General features: G+C 57.5%; 2 protein-coding genes across 3 annotated transcripts; one reads left to right on the forward strand and one right to left on the reverse strand.

The window, feature by feature from the left end:
* Window positions 1-404: 404 nt before the first annotated feature.
* SYNGR2 (synaptogyrin 2) lies at window positions 405-4,259 on the forward strand. Of its 2 annotated transcripts, XM_019735673.2 has the most exons (4): window positions 413-573; window positions 2,423-2,660; window positions 2,938-3,077; window positions 3,181-4,259. In XM_019735673.2, exons 1-4 carry the CDS (start codon window positions 475-477, stop codon window positions 3,376-3,378), a joined length of 675 nt encoding a protein of 224 aa, XP_019591232.1. In that variant the 5' UTR covers window positions 413-474; the 3' UTR covers window positions 3,379-4,259. The 2 variants fall into 2 exon arrangements, with proteins under 2 accessions (XP_019591233.1, XP_019591232.1); XM_019735674.2 differs by lacking the exon at window positions 2,938-3,077 and having other exon boundaries at window positions 405-573; window positions 3,181-3,538.
* Window positions 4,260-5,358: 1,099 nt separating this feature from the next.
* TK1 (thymidine kinase 1) lies at window positions 5,359-14,639 on the reverse strand. Its single transcript, XM_019735672.2, has 7 exons — window positions 14,365-14,639; window positions 14,228-14,259; window positions 12,782-12,892; window positions 10,463-10,556; window positions 6,743-6,832; window positions 6,296-6,415; window positions 5,359-6,205 (listed from the first exon to the last, which is right to left on the reverse strand). Exons 1-7 carry the CDS (start codon window positions 14,428-14,430, stop codon window positions 5,990-5,992), a joined length of 729 nt encoding a protein of 242 aa, XP_019591231.1. The 5' UTR covers window positions 14,431-14,639; the 3' UTR covers window positions 5,359-5,989.
* Between the last annotated feature and the right edge of the window lie 26 nt (window positions 14,640-14,665).

Below are 14,665 nucleotides of genomic sequence, written 5' to 3' on the forward strand. Positions count from 1 at the left end.
GAGAGGAGGAAGAAATGACAGGCCAGGCAGGGAGGCGGTCCAGGATGTGGCCGGGGGGTTGGAGTGGAATGGGGAGGCAAGGAGTGGGGGTGCATTGAGCCTGGGTCCTGAGCAGATGACGCCCGGACGGGGGAGGCGGGAGTGCAGGGGCAAAAGGTGGGTGGGGCCGAGAGCCGCGCCCTCCGTGAGTCCCTCTCTTCCTGGGGGGTCTCTGGCCCCTCTCGGGTCGCGCCGAGGGCCAGCGTGGCGAGCGCCCAGACCTCAGCCCACCGTGGGGCTGGACAAGCGCTCGGCGGCCGGAAGCGAGTCTGCGGCTGGAAACGCAGTCCCTGCCGTCGGGGCGTCCCGCCGCCCGCCCGCACTTTGCCCTCGCTCCCTGGGGCCGCGCTAGCCACGCCCCGGGGCGGGGCTAGGGCGGTGCGCCCGGCTGGTTCCTTGGCGGTCCCGGGCGGCGGCGGCGGCGACGACGGCGACATGGAGAGCGGGGCCTACGGCGCGGCCAAGGCGGGCGGCTCCTTCGACCTGAGGCGCTACCTGACGCAGCCGCAGGTGGTGGTGCGCGCCGTGTGCACGGTGAGTTGGCGGGGGCGCCGGCGCCGCGAGGACTCGACTCCGCCCCGGGCCCCGCGGGAGACGCCGCGAGCCTACCAGCGCGACAGGTGGTGGCTTCCTAGGGCTGGGGGCGTGGAGGAAGGACGGTGGGCCGCGGGGGGGTTGGAGGTGGCGCATGTAGGGCCGGCGCGCGGGGGTCGCGGTCCGCCGTCCCTCCCCCCACCCCGCTCAACCGCGGGGCTCCGCCGACCCCAGCTCCACCCCTGGGCCTGGGCGCCGGGTGGCCGGAAGGTGCCGTGGGGAGCAGGCCCGTCAACCTGTTGGCAGTGGGAGGAACTTGGGGCAGTTCCAGGACAGGTGGCCGGCACACCACGACTGGAGCTTGGGGGAATTCACCCGGAAGGGGTTTTCCGAAGCCACGTGGGGTGCCGGGTGTGGGTGTAGCGGCCTGGCTCTGAAACAGGGTCTCCTTTCCATTCAGGAGCAGCCCACGGGTCTGCTTCCTCTCCTAAGATCGCGTGACCCTAGGCTATACCCCTCCCCGTGAGCTAGGCAATACCTCCAGCCCCAGGGTACTGGGGTGGGAAGGTTGGAAGGGGTGGTCCCATGTTCTTGGACAACTGGCATCCAAAGCTGGACAGGCAGTGGGCTGAGCCTGCAGTGTCCACACCACCCCTGCGTGGGACTGCAGCCTTCTGAGGTGTCATGGTGGCACTCATACCCCCTCCCTGTCTGACTGTGGGGTCTGACCACAAGAGCAGATGTCCCGTGTGTCGGGATGGCAGTGCCAGGAGTTGGGCCTGGCACACTGCTCCCAGCATCACAGAGTTCCGGCTTCATCTCCTGCTGGGGGTGGGGCTTATGACTGCCAGCTCCAGAGCCTATGGAGAGGGCTTTGAGCAGGCAGGCCCGGCAGGACAGAGAGGCCTGGGCCTGTCCCACTAGGAACCAGGTGTGCAGGCTGTCCTGCATCTGCTGACTTGGGGTGGAGATGGGCAGTGGCCTTGAGTTTGGGGACGCGACCAGGTGACATGAGGCTGTTCCCATGGGCCTGGAGCCCCTCCTGGAGTCCTGACTGGTGCACCCCCTCCACCCCCACCCCAGGACCCCCAGGATCTCCACGAGTGCAGAGCTATAGCCACAGGTCTGCTGGTCAGACCAGCCTGTGTGGGCAGGACCCACTCTCTGCAGGTGACAGACTGGGGTTTCCTCAGAGGGGAGGGCCCAGGACACCAAAGAGCCCCGAAGTCCTTGTAGGAAGAAAGCTGGCCAAACTGGGGAGGCCAGCCTTGAGCAGGGGAGAGTTGGAGGAGCTTGGGGGGTGGGAGTCAGCGTTCACTGGCATGGCCTTCCCAAGAGGTGGGGGAGTCTTCCATTACTGGGGCATTCAGGCAGAGGCTGAGCGCTATAGCGGTGTCTCGGGCAGAAGGGGATCAGGGTGAGACAACAAGCCTGAGTTGCTATGATTTTGTAGCTTGTCTCATTTAAAAGTCATTAAAAGTGGCGATGGGCAGATTGCCCTTAGTCCCCTTCATGAAGCTAACCTCCATAACCTCTCCAGGCAGGCAGCTGGGGCAGGAAGTCCCCTCCCAGGAGATTCCCCAGTCTTTCCCACATGTTCCCAGTTTAGGAACCCCCAGCCAGGCCCCTTGTGATCTGGTGTCTGAAGAGGACCTGGCAGAAGGCAGAAGTGAGAATGGAGGGACTGTGCACCAGGAAGCAACTTGCTTATCAGCTCACTCAAATTCAGAAGGGGCTTCGTTGCTGACCTCCTAAGGGGAGCAGTGGCGGTGGGAGAGGCCAGGGTTCCCCACAACGTGTGCCCTGTTGGGTTTGCCTGCAGCCGCTCAGCCCCCGCCTCTGCCCCCAGGTCTTCGCCTTGATAGTGTTCTCCTGCATCTTTGGCGAGGGCTACAGCAACACCCACGACTCCCGACAGAGATACTGCGTGTTCAACCACAATGAGGACGCCTGCCGCTACGGCAGTGCCATCGGGGTGCTGGCCTTCCTGGCCTGTGCCTTCTTCTTCGTGGTCGACGCTTATTTCCCCCAGATCAGCAATGCCACTGACCGCAAGTACCTGGTCATCGGTGACCTGCTCTTCTCAGGTATCTGTCGGTCACCTCTGTTTGATCTCGGGAGGTGAATAGGATTTGGGGGCCTCAGTGCCCTCGGGAGGGGTGGGGAGCGGAGAAGGGTCCCCAGCCCCACTCGAGCAGACAGGCTTGCACACAGGATGTCTGAACATCTGAAACCAGGCCTCCTCAGATGGCATCCAGACCCCACCCCGGCTTCCGTATCAGTGCCCTTTACGCTCCTGGAGGCTTCTGGGAGATCCCTGCCTCTTCCATGGAGCCAACCCTGTCCTCCCGGCCCTCTCCCCAGCTCTCTGGACCTTCTTGTGGTTCGTTGGTTTCTGCTTCCTTACCAACCAGTGGGTGGCCACCAAGCTGGAAGACGTGCTGGTGGGAGCCGACTCAGCCCGCGCAGCCATCACCTTCAGCTTCTTTTCCATCTTCTCCTGGGTAGGTGGACTGGGTGGCCAGGGTCCTTGGTGGCTTTGATGAAGGGTAGTGGAGGGCTCTGGTGAAGGGCAGTGGAGGAACCCAGCCTCGGGGCTCCCTGCAGGGTGTGCTGGCCTCTCTGGCCTACCAGCGCTACAAGGCCGGGGTGGACGACTTCATCCAGAACTACGTGGACCCCACTCCAGACCCCAGCACAGCCTACGCCTCCTACCCAGGCCCACCTGTGGACAACTACCAACAGCCGCCCTTCACCCAGAATGCCGAGACCACCGAGGGCTACCAGCCACCCCCTGTGTACTGAGTCGCAGCCGGGGATGGTAAGGGGCACGGGGAGGGTGCCTGGGGGGCACCCCTCCATCCTGAACTCCTCCCACGAGGTTTGCCTCCTGGAGTTGCAGAGCCCTCTCGTCCCAAATGGCTTCTGTCACCTGTCGGAGCTCACAAAGCCCAGGGAGCCCCTGCCTCCCGTGCCCTGCAGTGCCTGTGCCCAAGGGCTGCCCCACCCCTCCTTAAGGGCATTTTTTAGAAAAGGGTTTTTATCTAGACGTTTGTCATTGCTTTTAATGATCCCCAATCCCCCCTGGAGTAGTTAGAAGTGCCTGACATGCAGTTTTGACAAGTGCCTTAGCTTCTCCCCAGCCCAAAGGAACCGGGCCCAGGACCCGGCCATGGTGGCTGCAGTGACTTGGGGTTCTCTGCCAAAGATGAGGCGGGGGGCCTTCCAACTGCTCTGCTGCTGGTGCAGGGCTGGGGCTCCCTTCCTCTTCACTCAGGTTTGTTCCCGCCCCTGGCTCTTATGCCCCCACCTGCCCGAGAGCGGGCCACCCGTGCTCACTGCGAGTGTTGCTCATTCTACTCTCAGATCTGGAGTAACCACCCTGTCCCGGTGCCTCTGGGCCACCATCCTGATAGCCATGGGGCAGGGCTGGTGCCCACCCCAAGGGACACTGGGCAGCACTTCCTGCTCTGTGCTCTCACCCCCTGGCAGCAGGGAGGGGCTTTGCCTGACAACACCCAGCTTTATGTAAATATCCTGCCACTGTTAGTTAGGAGGTGTGGGTGCACCCACAGCCCCCAGGCTGTTCTGAATGTATTAAAAAGCTTAGGGGGAAGACACAGGGCACCCCTTGGGTTGCGTTAGACTGGTTTGAAGATGGAATAAATGTTTTTCTCATTCATAAATCTCCACTGTCATTGGCTGAGCCTCAGCCTGGGGGTCGGAGGAAGAGGAGCTGCACGCTGGGGGACCCCTCGGGGGTGGCTTTGTGGAACTTGCATTTTGAACAAGGTGGTGGCAGGCTGCCCCTCCAGCATGCCGAGTGACTGCCCTCTCCCGCCTGGGGTCTCATTCCTCACGGTGCCCTCCAGCAATAGCTTAAAATAGCAACTGTGCTCAGCTTGTAAACAAGCCGGGTTTTCTGAGCTGCCTTGCCAGGGTCCTGCTGCACGCTTGCTAGAGTTTTGGTGGGGGTACCTGGGAGCTGACCCTCCAAATGCTCCTTTCCCAGTAACCCTTTGCTTCCTGCTCCTCTCACAGTAGAGTGAGAGGCACCCTCGGAAGGGCCCCTACTTCCTGCAGAAAAGGCTCAGCATTCCTGGAATACTTCCCAGGACAGGGCAGGGAGCAGGCTTGGCCACCGAGCCCCGCACCCCAGGGGAATGAGCCCATCCTTCAGAAGAGGCCAGGGCCCCTTGAAGCAGCTCCCAGCTTCTGTTTTTTGAGCAATGACGGGGAGCTGTCAAAAGTCGGCCTTGATCATTTCAAAATCCCGAGTGAGAATGAATAGCGTTCTGTGAATTGCAGCCTCCCCGCTGTACTATACCTCAGTGTAATCTGGGACCCCGATCCCATCTGCATGGGGCACACCGACAGCCCAGGCCCACCCCCACCCTCACCCCAGCAGATTCTTGCTTCCATGTGAGCCGCCTAGAGACACAGCTGAGCTAGTTTTCTTGGCTCCTGAACTGTCCAGTGTCTGTTTCACAAACAAAACCTGACCTCACAGCCCCAGCTGGCAGCACCGACCACGGCCTCCTCGTCTTTCCAATTTGGGCCCCAGGCTCTTCTGTCCTGAAACCCACCCGGGCAGAAGAGCAAGCGAATGTTCCTCTTAGGACATGCTTCACGATCATTTCTCAGTTAAAAAGGGTTGTGGCTAAGACAGCAGTCGTACTAGGAAAAGATCTAGAAAGAAATCCCCATCACATCACGTCGGAGTGTCTACAGTGCAAGCCGGGGAATTCCAGGCACCAAAAAGTAATGTGCTTCCAACAACCGGTGCATTTCAATATTAGTTATTAATTTCACAACAGAAGAATCAGGGACCCTGCCCCCAACACCCCCCCCCCCAAAAAGACTAGCCAACCCCTGGGATCTGAGCCCCAGCAGGCTTTCACCGATGTGAAGGAAGCTGTCATTCTTGAGAAAGTGATCGCCGAAACAGGAAGGGCTTTCAATGCAGAGGGAAGTCCAGGGCACAAGTCCTGCCATCCTCAGGCCGGGAGCCTGTCCCAGGCAGAGGGACGGAGCGTTGGTGTGGAACGAGGCTCAGTGCTAAGCCAGAGGTGCTGGTGTCCGCACTTCCCAGTAAGAACAGAAACTTAACGGTAAAAGCCACAGAGGGGGAAGAAGCCAGCAGCGCTGATGTCACAGCGTGTGGCCTGCCCTTCACCCAGAAGGAGTGGTATCAGCAGTAGCCAGCGCCAGCCTGGGGTGGTCATGATGGACCAGCAGCTGGGAAGGGAACTGAGAAAGGCCGGTGGAGGGAACTGGGACTGCGGACCGCCAGCCCCACGGAAAGTTCCAAATGCCAGTGAAACAAACCTCATTTCTCCCAGGACTTCCTCCTCTGAAGAGGCTGCTCAGCGTGCAGGGGCCAGGCATCCGCCAGGGGGCGCTGGCTCCCCCCACCTCAGTTGGCGGGGCCGCACTGTAGGATCTGATGAGGGCCAAACGGCTTCCTGGTTCCTGCGTGCTCGCCGGCCTTGGCCTCCCCCGGCTTCCCCAGCGCCGGGCAGTTCTCCTTGTCCTCTTTGCTGTCCAGTCCTGCGGGCTGACCCGAGGCCTTCTGGAAGTAGCAGACGCGGCACACGGCGTGGTATTTGTCTGCTCCTCCAATCACCTCGACCTGGCGCAGGGGACATGAAGGGCCTGGATGGAGCGGACACAGCACCTCCGGGCCGCCCCCACCCCCTCGGAGAACTCAGGGGGCAGCTACCTCTTTCTCGGTGCCCAGCCTCTTGGTGTAGGCGGCTTCGCGGAAGCACCCCATGCACACGGCTGTCAGCTTCACCACGCTCTCCGCCAGGGGCACCAGGTTCAGGATGGTCCCGAAAGCCTACATTCCAGGGAAAGAGCAGGTGCGCACACTCGCCTCGCTCTCCAGGCGGGTTTGCCTTGGAAACCCTCTGCTTCACAAGCACGAAGCCAGGAAACTCCCTGGACCTTGCTTTCCTCCAGAGCGCCACCCCCTGACGCCGAGGGCCCTCATCTGAGATAGACTCACTCCCTGGCAAACCGGAGAGCTGGGGCTGGCTGGTCTGAGTGCCTGGGGCTTGGCCAAGGCCCCGCCATCCAGGGAGCACTGCACTGAGGAGGAGGAGAAGCTCCTGTGCACAGCTGTGTGCCTGCCAGGTGCCATCCAAGACCTGGACCAGACGCCTACCTTTCTCTGGAAGGTCCCATCCAGTGCGGCCACGATCACGGTCTTCCCTGCGTTGGCCATGGTCTCGCTGAACTCCACGATGTCAGGGAACTGGAAAAGGGTGGGTGAAGGAAAGAGTGCACTTCCAGCCTCAGCAGCAGCTTCCAGCAGCCACGGAGAGGATGCTGCCAGACCCAAGAACTCCAGCACTGGGATCAGCGTGAAACACAGACAGAGACCCTAACCCCCTCCCCGGCCCCCCAGACCAGAGGTGAGTGCTCCTGCGCTCACCCCCCACCCCCTCGCACATGGCTGTGCACGCTCAGGCCAGAGGGCTGCCTCGGGCTGGGACCTGCTCGTGGTTGGACCCATTAGCTGTGTGACCTTGGCAAGGACGTCACATTCTTGAGCCTAAGAAATGGTAAGAAAGGCTGTTGGCATTAAGGATCAAAGGCACTCAGTTTGTTATGTATTCTATTTGGCTGGTAGGCAGGTGGGCTCTCTCTGGGTTTTCCGTTTCCTTTTTTAACATAATGGTCCACATGATGCCAGGATGACACAGCATGCCCTTCTAAATGCAGGGCTTGCAGAAAGGTCATTTACTTGGTAAACCAAATGTCATTTTACGTGGCCCAGGGCGAGGCTGCTACTTAAACAAATCCTTTGGTGAATTTTCATCAGTCAATCATATTACCTTCAGTTGAGGGTGTTCACCTGTCTAGATTGGTCTTTGGGTTGGGTGAACGGACTTTGGGCAAAGGGTCTCTCTCCAAGCCGCTCAGGCCTTCCTTGGCCTGTTTACTGAGGGTACGAGGTCATTGAGACCTGAGTGCCTAGCGAGATGAGGACCATGAAACTGTTAGAAAAACCAAGAGCAATGCAAGTGGCCACACTCAGAGGGCAACACCCCCCAAGATCAAGCACCCCTGCAGCTCACCCTCCACACTAAGACATACGTCAGGACACAGGCTCTTCCACACCAGAGTTTGAGGACGCTAGGAGGGTCCTCGCCCCCCACCCCCAAAACTGATGCCATAGTCAAAGAGCCAGTTCTTCCCCCTGGACACTTTGTCCTCTGTTCACATGCCACCACCACCACCCCCGGAGCACTGAACCCTGGGCCCCTGTGGGGGTTCCTGCGTCACCAAAGATAAGGACGGAGCCACCCAGGCATGTATAGCATTTCCAAATGTCCACTGGTAACCATGTCACTGGCATTTATTGCCATTAGTTTTTTAGGTGATGTTTTAGGTTGAATTGTGTCCCCTCTTACCCTCCCAATTAATATGTTGAAACCCTAACCCCCAATACCTCAGAATGTGACCTTATTTGAAGATAAGAAGGGGCCATTTGGACAGAGACCCTGACAGAGGGAAGACAATGTGAAGACACAGAGAGAAGACGGTCCTCTACAAGCCCTGACCGGGGCGAGGCCTAGAACAGATCCGCCCTCACACCTCCGCCCTACCAGCCCCGCCCACAGCTCGATTACAGGCTTCCAGAACTGTGAGGGGATGTAAGCTCAAGGGCAGAGACTCAGGTGCTATCCCCGACACCTAGAAAGTTGCTGCCATGTGGCACAACCTCAGAAAATAATGAATGAGGTTGGCCCCTTGACCAGCAGTTCCACTTGGTACTGAAATCCTAGTACACCAGATGGCAGCCAGAGATGTCCATCGCAGCCTTTAAATGCCACACACAGGGGATGACTTAAGGAAGATACGGCATATTCGTAAGGATGGGTATTTGCTGACATGGGAAAATGGTCATCGTGTGGTATGAGCCCAGTCTATAACAAAATATGCATCTACAAATACTGGAAGGATGTAGACCACGTTACATGGCTTTGGTTTGTTTTTCTGGGCAGTAAAAAGAGAAAAGCAGCCCCAGCAGCAGGAGCTGGCCTGGCACTCACAGCGGGTCTTGGTGTTATCCTTCTGAACATAATTAATTTCATGGAACGTGAACAGCAGGCAAGGCCACTCTGTGACTGGTGGATCAAGACAGAAACAAGACCCTCCATAACGACGTCTGAGCTCAGACCAAACGTGAACAAGGGCCACACCTCCCCTCTCCTGGCTACCAGGAGTGACCGCTGCTGTTTTACCGAGCACAGCCCTAGCCTACTCTGGTCCACCCTCCCTAGAGATCAGGCCTACGATGCCGGTCACAGAGTCATCCCCCTTCCCGAGGACAGTGAATCAAGAGCTAACCTGGCCTCCTAAAGCCCTCTCCAGGGACCCCTCAACCGCCTGAGCCACCGGGCCGCCCCAGAAAGAGGTTTTTAAAATCACGACTTCCACTACTGCCAAGCCATTAACCACACGCAGGGGTGACCGCTGCAAGGCCGGCGTGCCCTGGAGCCATGCTGCCCACCTACATCCTCTGCTTGCGACTGGGGGTCTTCAGATGCATCTCCCCAAATGCCAAAGACTTCACAAAGCAACCCAAGCGCCTCTGCGTTGCCTGGAGTCATGAAGAAACACATGTGTGCCGACCCTCAGGAAGGTGGGGTGGGGACCCCAAAGGATCCACCCCACTCGAGGGTGGGAGACCCACCAGCCTCACCACTGGAACAAGGCGTGGGGCTGTGCCTCACATCGGACAGCATCTCATAGTGCCCTGTAGGACATTACAGCCCCGGGGCCTGGTTCTGCCCTGGGCAGGCAGAGATCGCTAACCACTTACCAAACAAACAAAAAATTATCTTTAACTTGCAATTCCCTCTTCCTCCAGGGCACAGAGCATGACTAGATGTACAGTTCAGGGGACCATGTGCTCCAATTCCAGTGGTCAAGGTCAGCGAGTTACACACTTCTAGCCTGGCTCCCACACAGGAGACCCTCTCGTTTCCCATTTTCACCATTGGATGTGGCCACCCAGGGAATCTTAGAAGCCACGTGTGAAGATGGGGACCTCCTCGGCAGGCCTCCCTACCACTGACTTGGAATAAGCTTCTAGCCCGTTAAGCTAGTGACATTTTGGGTTTGTCACAGCAGCTACGTTACCCTAATGCACTGGGTGGAGGCAACCATACCACTAAGCGCGGAAGCAGTCCCCTTTGGAAGTATGTTTTAGCTCCATTCACTCAAGATGCACTTGCAGGAACAAAAAGTTCCAAAGCACAGGAGAGAAACTAAGGCCACAAAAGACAAGCTGCCTACTCAGCCAGGGAACACGCTTCAAACCAGCAGACACCGAGTGAGCTGGAAAGACCATAAAAGAAGATTTATAGAACGACCATGGAAGGGAATCACATCAACTAAAAGAAAAACAACAGTCAATTATTAAAGACAAATGAATATATGTGAATTAGAGTAGCAGACGCAAAAAAAGAACTGGCCGGAAATCCCAGAAATGAAAACTCAGTCATCAAAACCACACATTGGGACAGGCTGCGCGGAACACCTTGCAGAGAGAGGCTGAAATGAAGTGAAGGCATGAGGTCTCACATTTAGAAGGCACACCGAATACACAGCAAGATAAATGAAAATAGTGTGTCCTAGGACACACTGTTCTGAGACAGAACGGACCACAAACCTGCCCAGAGGGTAACCCGCAGTGAGAGCAGCCTTCACATGAGCTGCTAGGATTGCTGCTGCTTTTCCAAAGCGACAAGGAAAAATACTGGTCAACCTACCATTTGCTACCCAGCTTAAACCAGAGAACCAAATAAAGACGAAATCGGAAGACAGCCAGGGGAGTTCGTAGGGGGCATGATGCCCAGACAAAGCAACTCACAAATTGCCCTTCATCGATGCCTATGACGGACACGCCCTGGGCCTCCTGGACCACGTCCCGGAGCAGGCAGGCTGGCAGCGCCTCCATGGTGTTCCTGGGGAAAGAAACCAGAGCATGAGCAAGGGTGACCCAGGAGACCAGAAACCACAGTGCAGGGGCCAGAGCAGCTCTCGTGACCACCCTCACCGACCGGCAAAGCGGGCTGCTGTTTGCCTAGAGCTTTGAGGAGCTGGTGCTCATGGGAGGGCATTTGGGGAGAATAAAGGCCCTTGTTCGGAAAACTGGTTATTCAACACAAGCTATGTCACTGCTCTTTGGACTAGAAGTTAGCGACGCCGGATATAAAGCTCTCCTGCACTGTTCAGTGGGCCGGGGTGGGCAAGGTGAGCTCATCGGGCACAGCACCCAGGGCCCACGGTCCTTTAGGGGCCAATGAAATGTTCTAATTTCATTTAAAAGTCAGAAGAATAACTCTAAATCAGTCTGCGTTATATTTGTCTTCATACCAGTACAGTCACAAAATAGGATTTCTTTTTATCGTTTTCTTTTCACGGAGGAAGGAAGCCTGAAGGCAGAGTGCTGACAGGGCCCTCGGCAGACGGTTAGCAACAGACTCTGAGTCCTGCGTGCCCGGGCAGGGCTGAGCCTGGAACGCCAGCAGCCGTGCAACGACCTACAAGAACTTCTCCCACTTGGCTCCTTTAGCCAACTAAAGGATTTCTCCAAGATCCTGGAGCCATTAGCTGGCAGAACCAGGATTCACATCCGCTGTCACAAAGCTCCCTCATGGGTCTTGCGGGGAGATTCCTACCCAGCAGTGTGAAAGCGGAAGGCCGTGTGTGGGGATGTTCCAGTGCATGAAGTGACAGACTGGACGCCACCCTGCTCCCACAGCCAGGGTCTGTTTGAAGAGGAATGCTGCTCTTTGCCCTCTGTCTTTTGAAACAGAGTCCATGTTTTTCTACAATGTTTTCTCTCGTTTCCATTTTTGCCTGCTCCTCTGAGCTAGCCTTTGGAGAAGCAGGGACCATTCTGAAGGCTCAGCAGTTTGCGGCTGTATTTATAAAAAAATAAAATACTTTACTGCTTAGTTATTATCTTGCCATCATCCTACCATTTCTTGCATTTCAAATTCCGTCTCCCCTCCCAAAACAGAAAGAAGCAGAGGGCAGGCAGAGAGCAAGCTGGTTCCAGCTTTAGCCGGGGAGCAAAACGAGAGCTTTGTCACTCCTGCCAAGGACTCAGTCATGGTCACTGCCCCTACAGTCCATGTTAGACAGGGTTTGTGACACTCTGCCAGCGGTCAGATTTAACCCCGCTCTGACCAACTCCAGAAACTGAACTTCTAATCAGTGCACAGTGCCGCCTCCTCTGCTGTCACTGTCCTCCCAGATACGCCGCAGTCCTGTGCAGTGGACACCATGTTTTAGGGATGAGGTAGCAAACTGGGAGGCGTAAATGCACCGGCATCAGCACAGCCTGAAACGTCACTCTCATTCCTGACACTTAACAACAAGTCCCTGGCACTCTCCACCCCACCATCCACCTGGCTTCAGAAAGCCCGCATGCCCACCGCGAAGCCACCAGCCCTGTGTGTGGCACAGCATGGCTTTGCATCGGCGGCTCAGGTGGACAAGTCTGGAGGGCCAAGAAAGGAGTGTCTCAGGCCCCAATCTGCTGCCAAGGAAGGGGCAGGAGGGGAACTAAATTTAACCCCGAAATCAGGCTGCAGACTGAAATGTCCACGGGGTGCAGGCAGATAAACATACAACGGGAATGCACGAAGGCCACAAGATGACGGGGTCAGCGCGGACAAGCCAACTGAAAAGTTAAATAAAAACCAACATGCAGTCTAAACAAAACCAGCCTGCCACCTGCATAGGTGCATACTTCAGAGCAGGGCTTTTCAACCCCGGCACATACTACTGATGACCGGGCCGGGTACTTCTGTGTCTTGGGGACATCCTGCGCATGGCAGGTTGCTCAGCAGTATCCCCGGCCTCCACCCACTAGATGCCAGGAACGTGCACCCCCTCCTCCAGCTGTGAAAACTAAAAACTCCAGACATTGCCAAATGGACTCTGGGGGGCAAAATCGTCCCCAGTTAAGAACCATTGGGCTAGAGTCCATGAAAGGCTGTCCCAGGCTGCCTTGTCACACAACCTGGCAAGTTTGCGGCTTTGAACGTTCAATGCCAGGCATCAGCCTTATGAACCATCCCCACTAAAACGTGCTCTGACAGTATGTTCTGTGTCCTGTGAATTTCACTGGGCTTCTCAGAAGAGGGGTCAACACAGGACAGGAGGGGCAGGGACTCACCGGTCATGCGTGGAGAAGTTGCTGCTGTACCGAGTGTCTTTGCCGTATTTGATCACCAAACACTTGTACTGGGCAATCTGGAAGCGCTGGACTCGTCTCATCAGCTCAGTACTGCAAGGACAGAGTGGGAGGTGAGGCCCACGGCATAGGAGCGGCAGGAGGACCCAGCAGCCCAAGCTGGGCTCCCCCACCGCCTTCGTTTTTTTTTTTGTTTTTTTTTAACAGGACTTTATTGGGGAGCAGTGTGTACTTCAGGGCTTTTTTTTTTTTTTTCCCAAGTCAGGTTGTTGTCCTTTCAATCTTAGTTGTGGAGGGCGCAGCTCAGCTCCAGTTGCCATTTCTAGTTGCAGGGGGCGCTGCCCACCTTCCCTTGCGGGACTCGAGGAATTGAACTGACAACCTTGTGGTTGAGAGCCCACTGGCCCATGTGGGAATCGAACCAGCAGCCTTCGGAGTTAGGAGCACGGAGCTCCAACCACCTGAACCACTGGGCCGGCCCCCCCACCACATTCTAAGAGTGTACAGAAACCCACCAATGGATGGAAAGAGCAAGGGGCAGTGCGTGGGAAAGATCAGTGAGGATGAGAGGGCCTCACTCTGCGAGTTCAGTCTAGACCGGAGAGGGACATTAACAAGTGTCCTATGTCACTGGGGGCCTGCTGGCAGGGAATGGCCCTTAGGTGGTCTGGGGAGGTCTGGAAGGGTGAGTTTCTCGGATATGGTGGAGTGGATGAAGGTAAAGGCCCCAAACAGAGGCGAGGGGTCCAAAGTAATCTCTCAGTTCTTCAGTCTGAACTGACATCACAAAATGTTTTTGCTCAACAAAGAAAAAGCACTTTGCCTCTGGGTCAAAGAGCCCACGCTGAGCCTCCCCCTTGTGGGCCAGGGACTTGGGCTGGAGTGTTCCCCCAGGGCCATGGACCGGGGTGGGGGTTACTGAGGCGTTCACTAGCCCCACCTCGGTCTGGGAAGCGGTTCTATCACACGGGTGAGCAGGCACATCACCTGACTCCTCAGTGTGCAAAGTTTCCTGGCCATCTAAGCGAACAGTACAGTCTCACCGGAAGGAGGCATACAGATGCTTACTGCAAGAAGCTTAGGGGCTGGCCCACAGGGGACACAATTTTTAAAAGACTTGGATGCCCCCTTCCGAGTGAGAGGCTAAACTGTGAGCCGTGACCAGCTCGGGAAGGAGCCTTCCTTGCTAAGGAGAGGACGTTTTGACCGGGGCAAGCAGGGAAGGAGAGCGTCCTCTAGGAATCGACTTCAGGGAGGAGCGGCATCCTGGGCGGGAAAGCAAGGTCTGGCGGCGGGGGCGGTTCTAGAGGGGGAGGGTTCTGACAGGGGCGGCAGGCCCGGGAGGGGCGCCAGGGAGGACACCGTCCTGGGAAAGGGAGCGGAGGAGAAAGTGGTCCCGGGCCACCCCCCACCCCGCGAGGCCGTTACCTTTTTCCTGAGAACATGGGTCCCAGAATCACCTAGAAAAGAAGGAGAGGTCACTTCGGGGCCCACTGTGCACAAACGCCAGGGCACCGGCCATGACCCCGATCCCGCCTGCCAGGACCCCACCCCGGCGCCCATACCTGGATCTGCCCCCGGGTCTTGGTGGGGGAGCGGGGCAGCACGGTGGGCAGGTTGACGCAGCTCATGGCACCTCCAGGAACCTCGCTGAACAGGACCCCTCTGCTGCCGCGGCTCCGGAACCTTGCGCGGGTTCCCGCGCCTGGCTTTACCCCGGCGCGCTGGCCAATCGGGAGCGGCCCCGACCACCCCAGAGTCAATCACCGTGCGGCCGTGGAACTGGCGGGAGACTTTATCTGCAGCCCTGCCCCTCGTGGGTGGGACCGGGGATGCGCGCGCCCGGCTCAAGTCCGCAGGGCGGTG

Source organism: Rhinolophus sinicus, linkage group LG15, assembly GCF_036562045.2.
Source record: "Rhinolophus sinicus isolate RSC01 linkage group LG15, ASM3656204v1, whole genome shotgun sequence".
Lineage (NCBI taxonomy): Eukaryota > Metazoa > Chordata > Mammalia > Chiroptera > Rhinolophidae > Rhinolophus > Rhinolophus sinicus.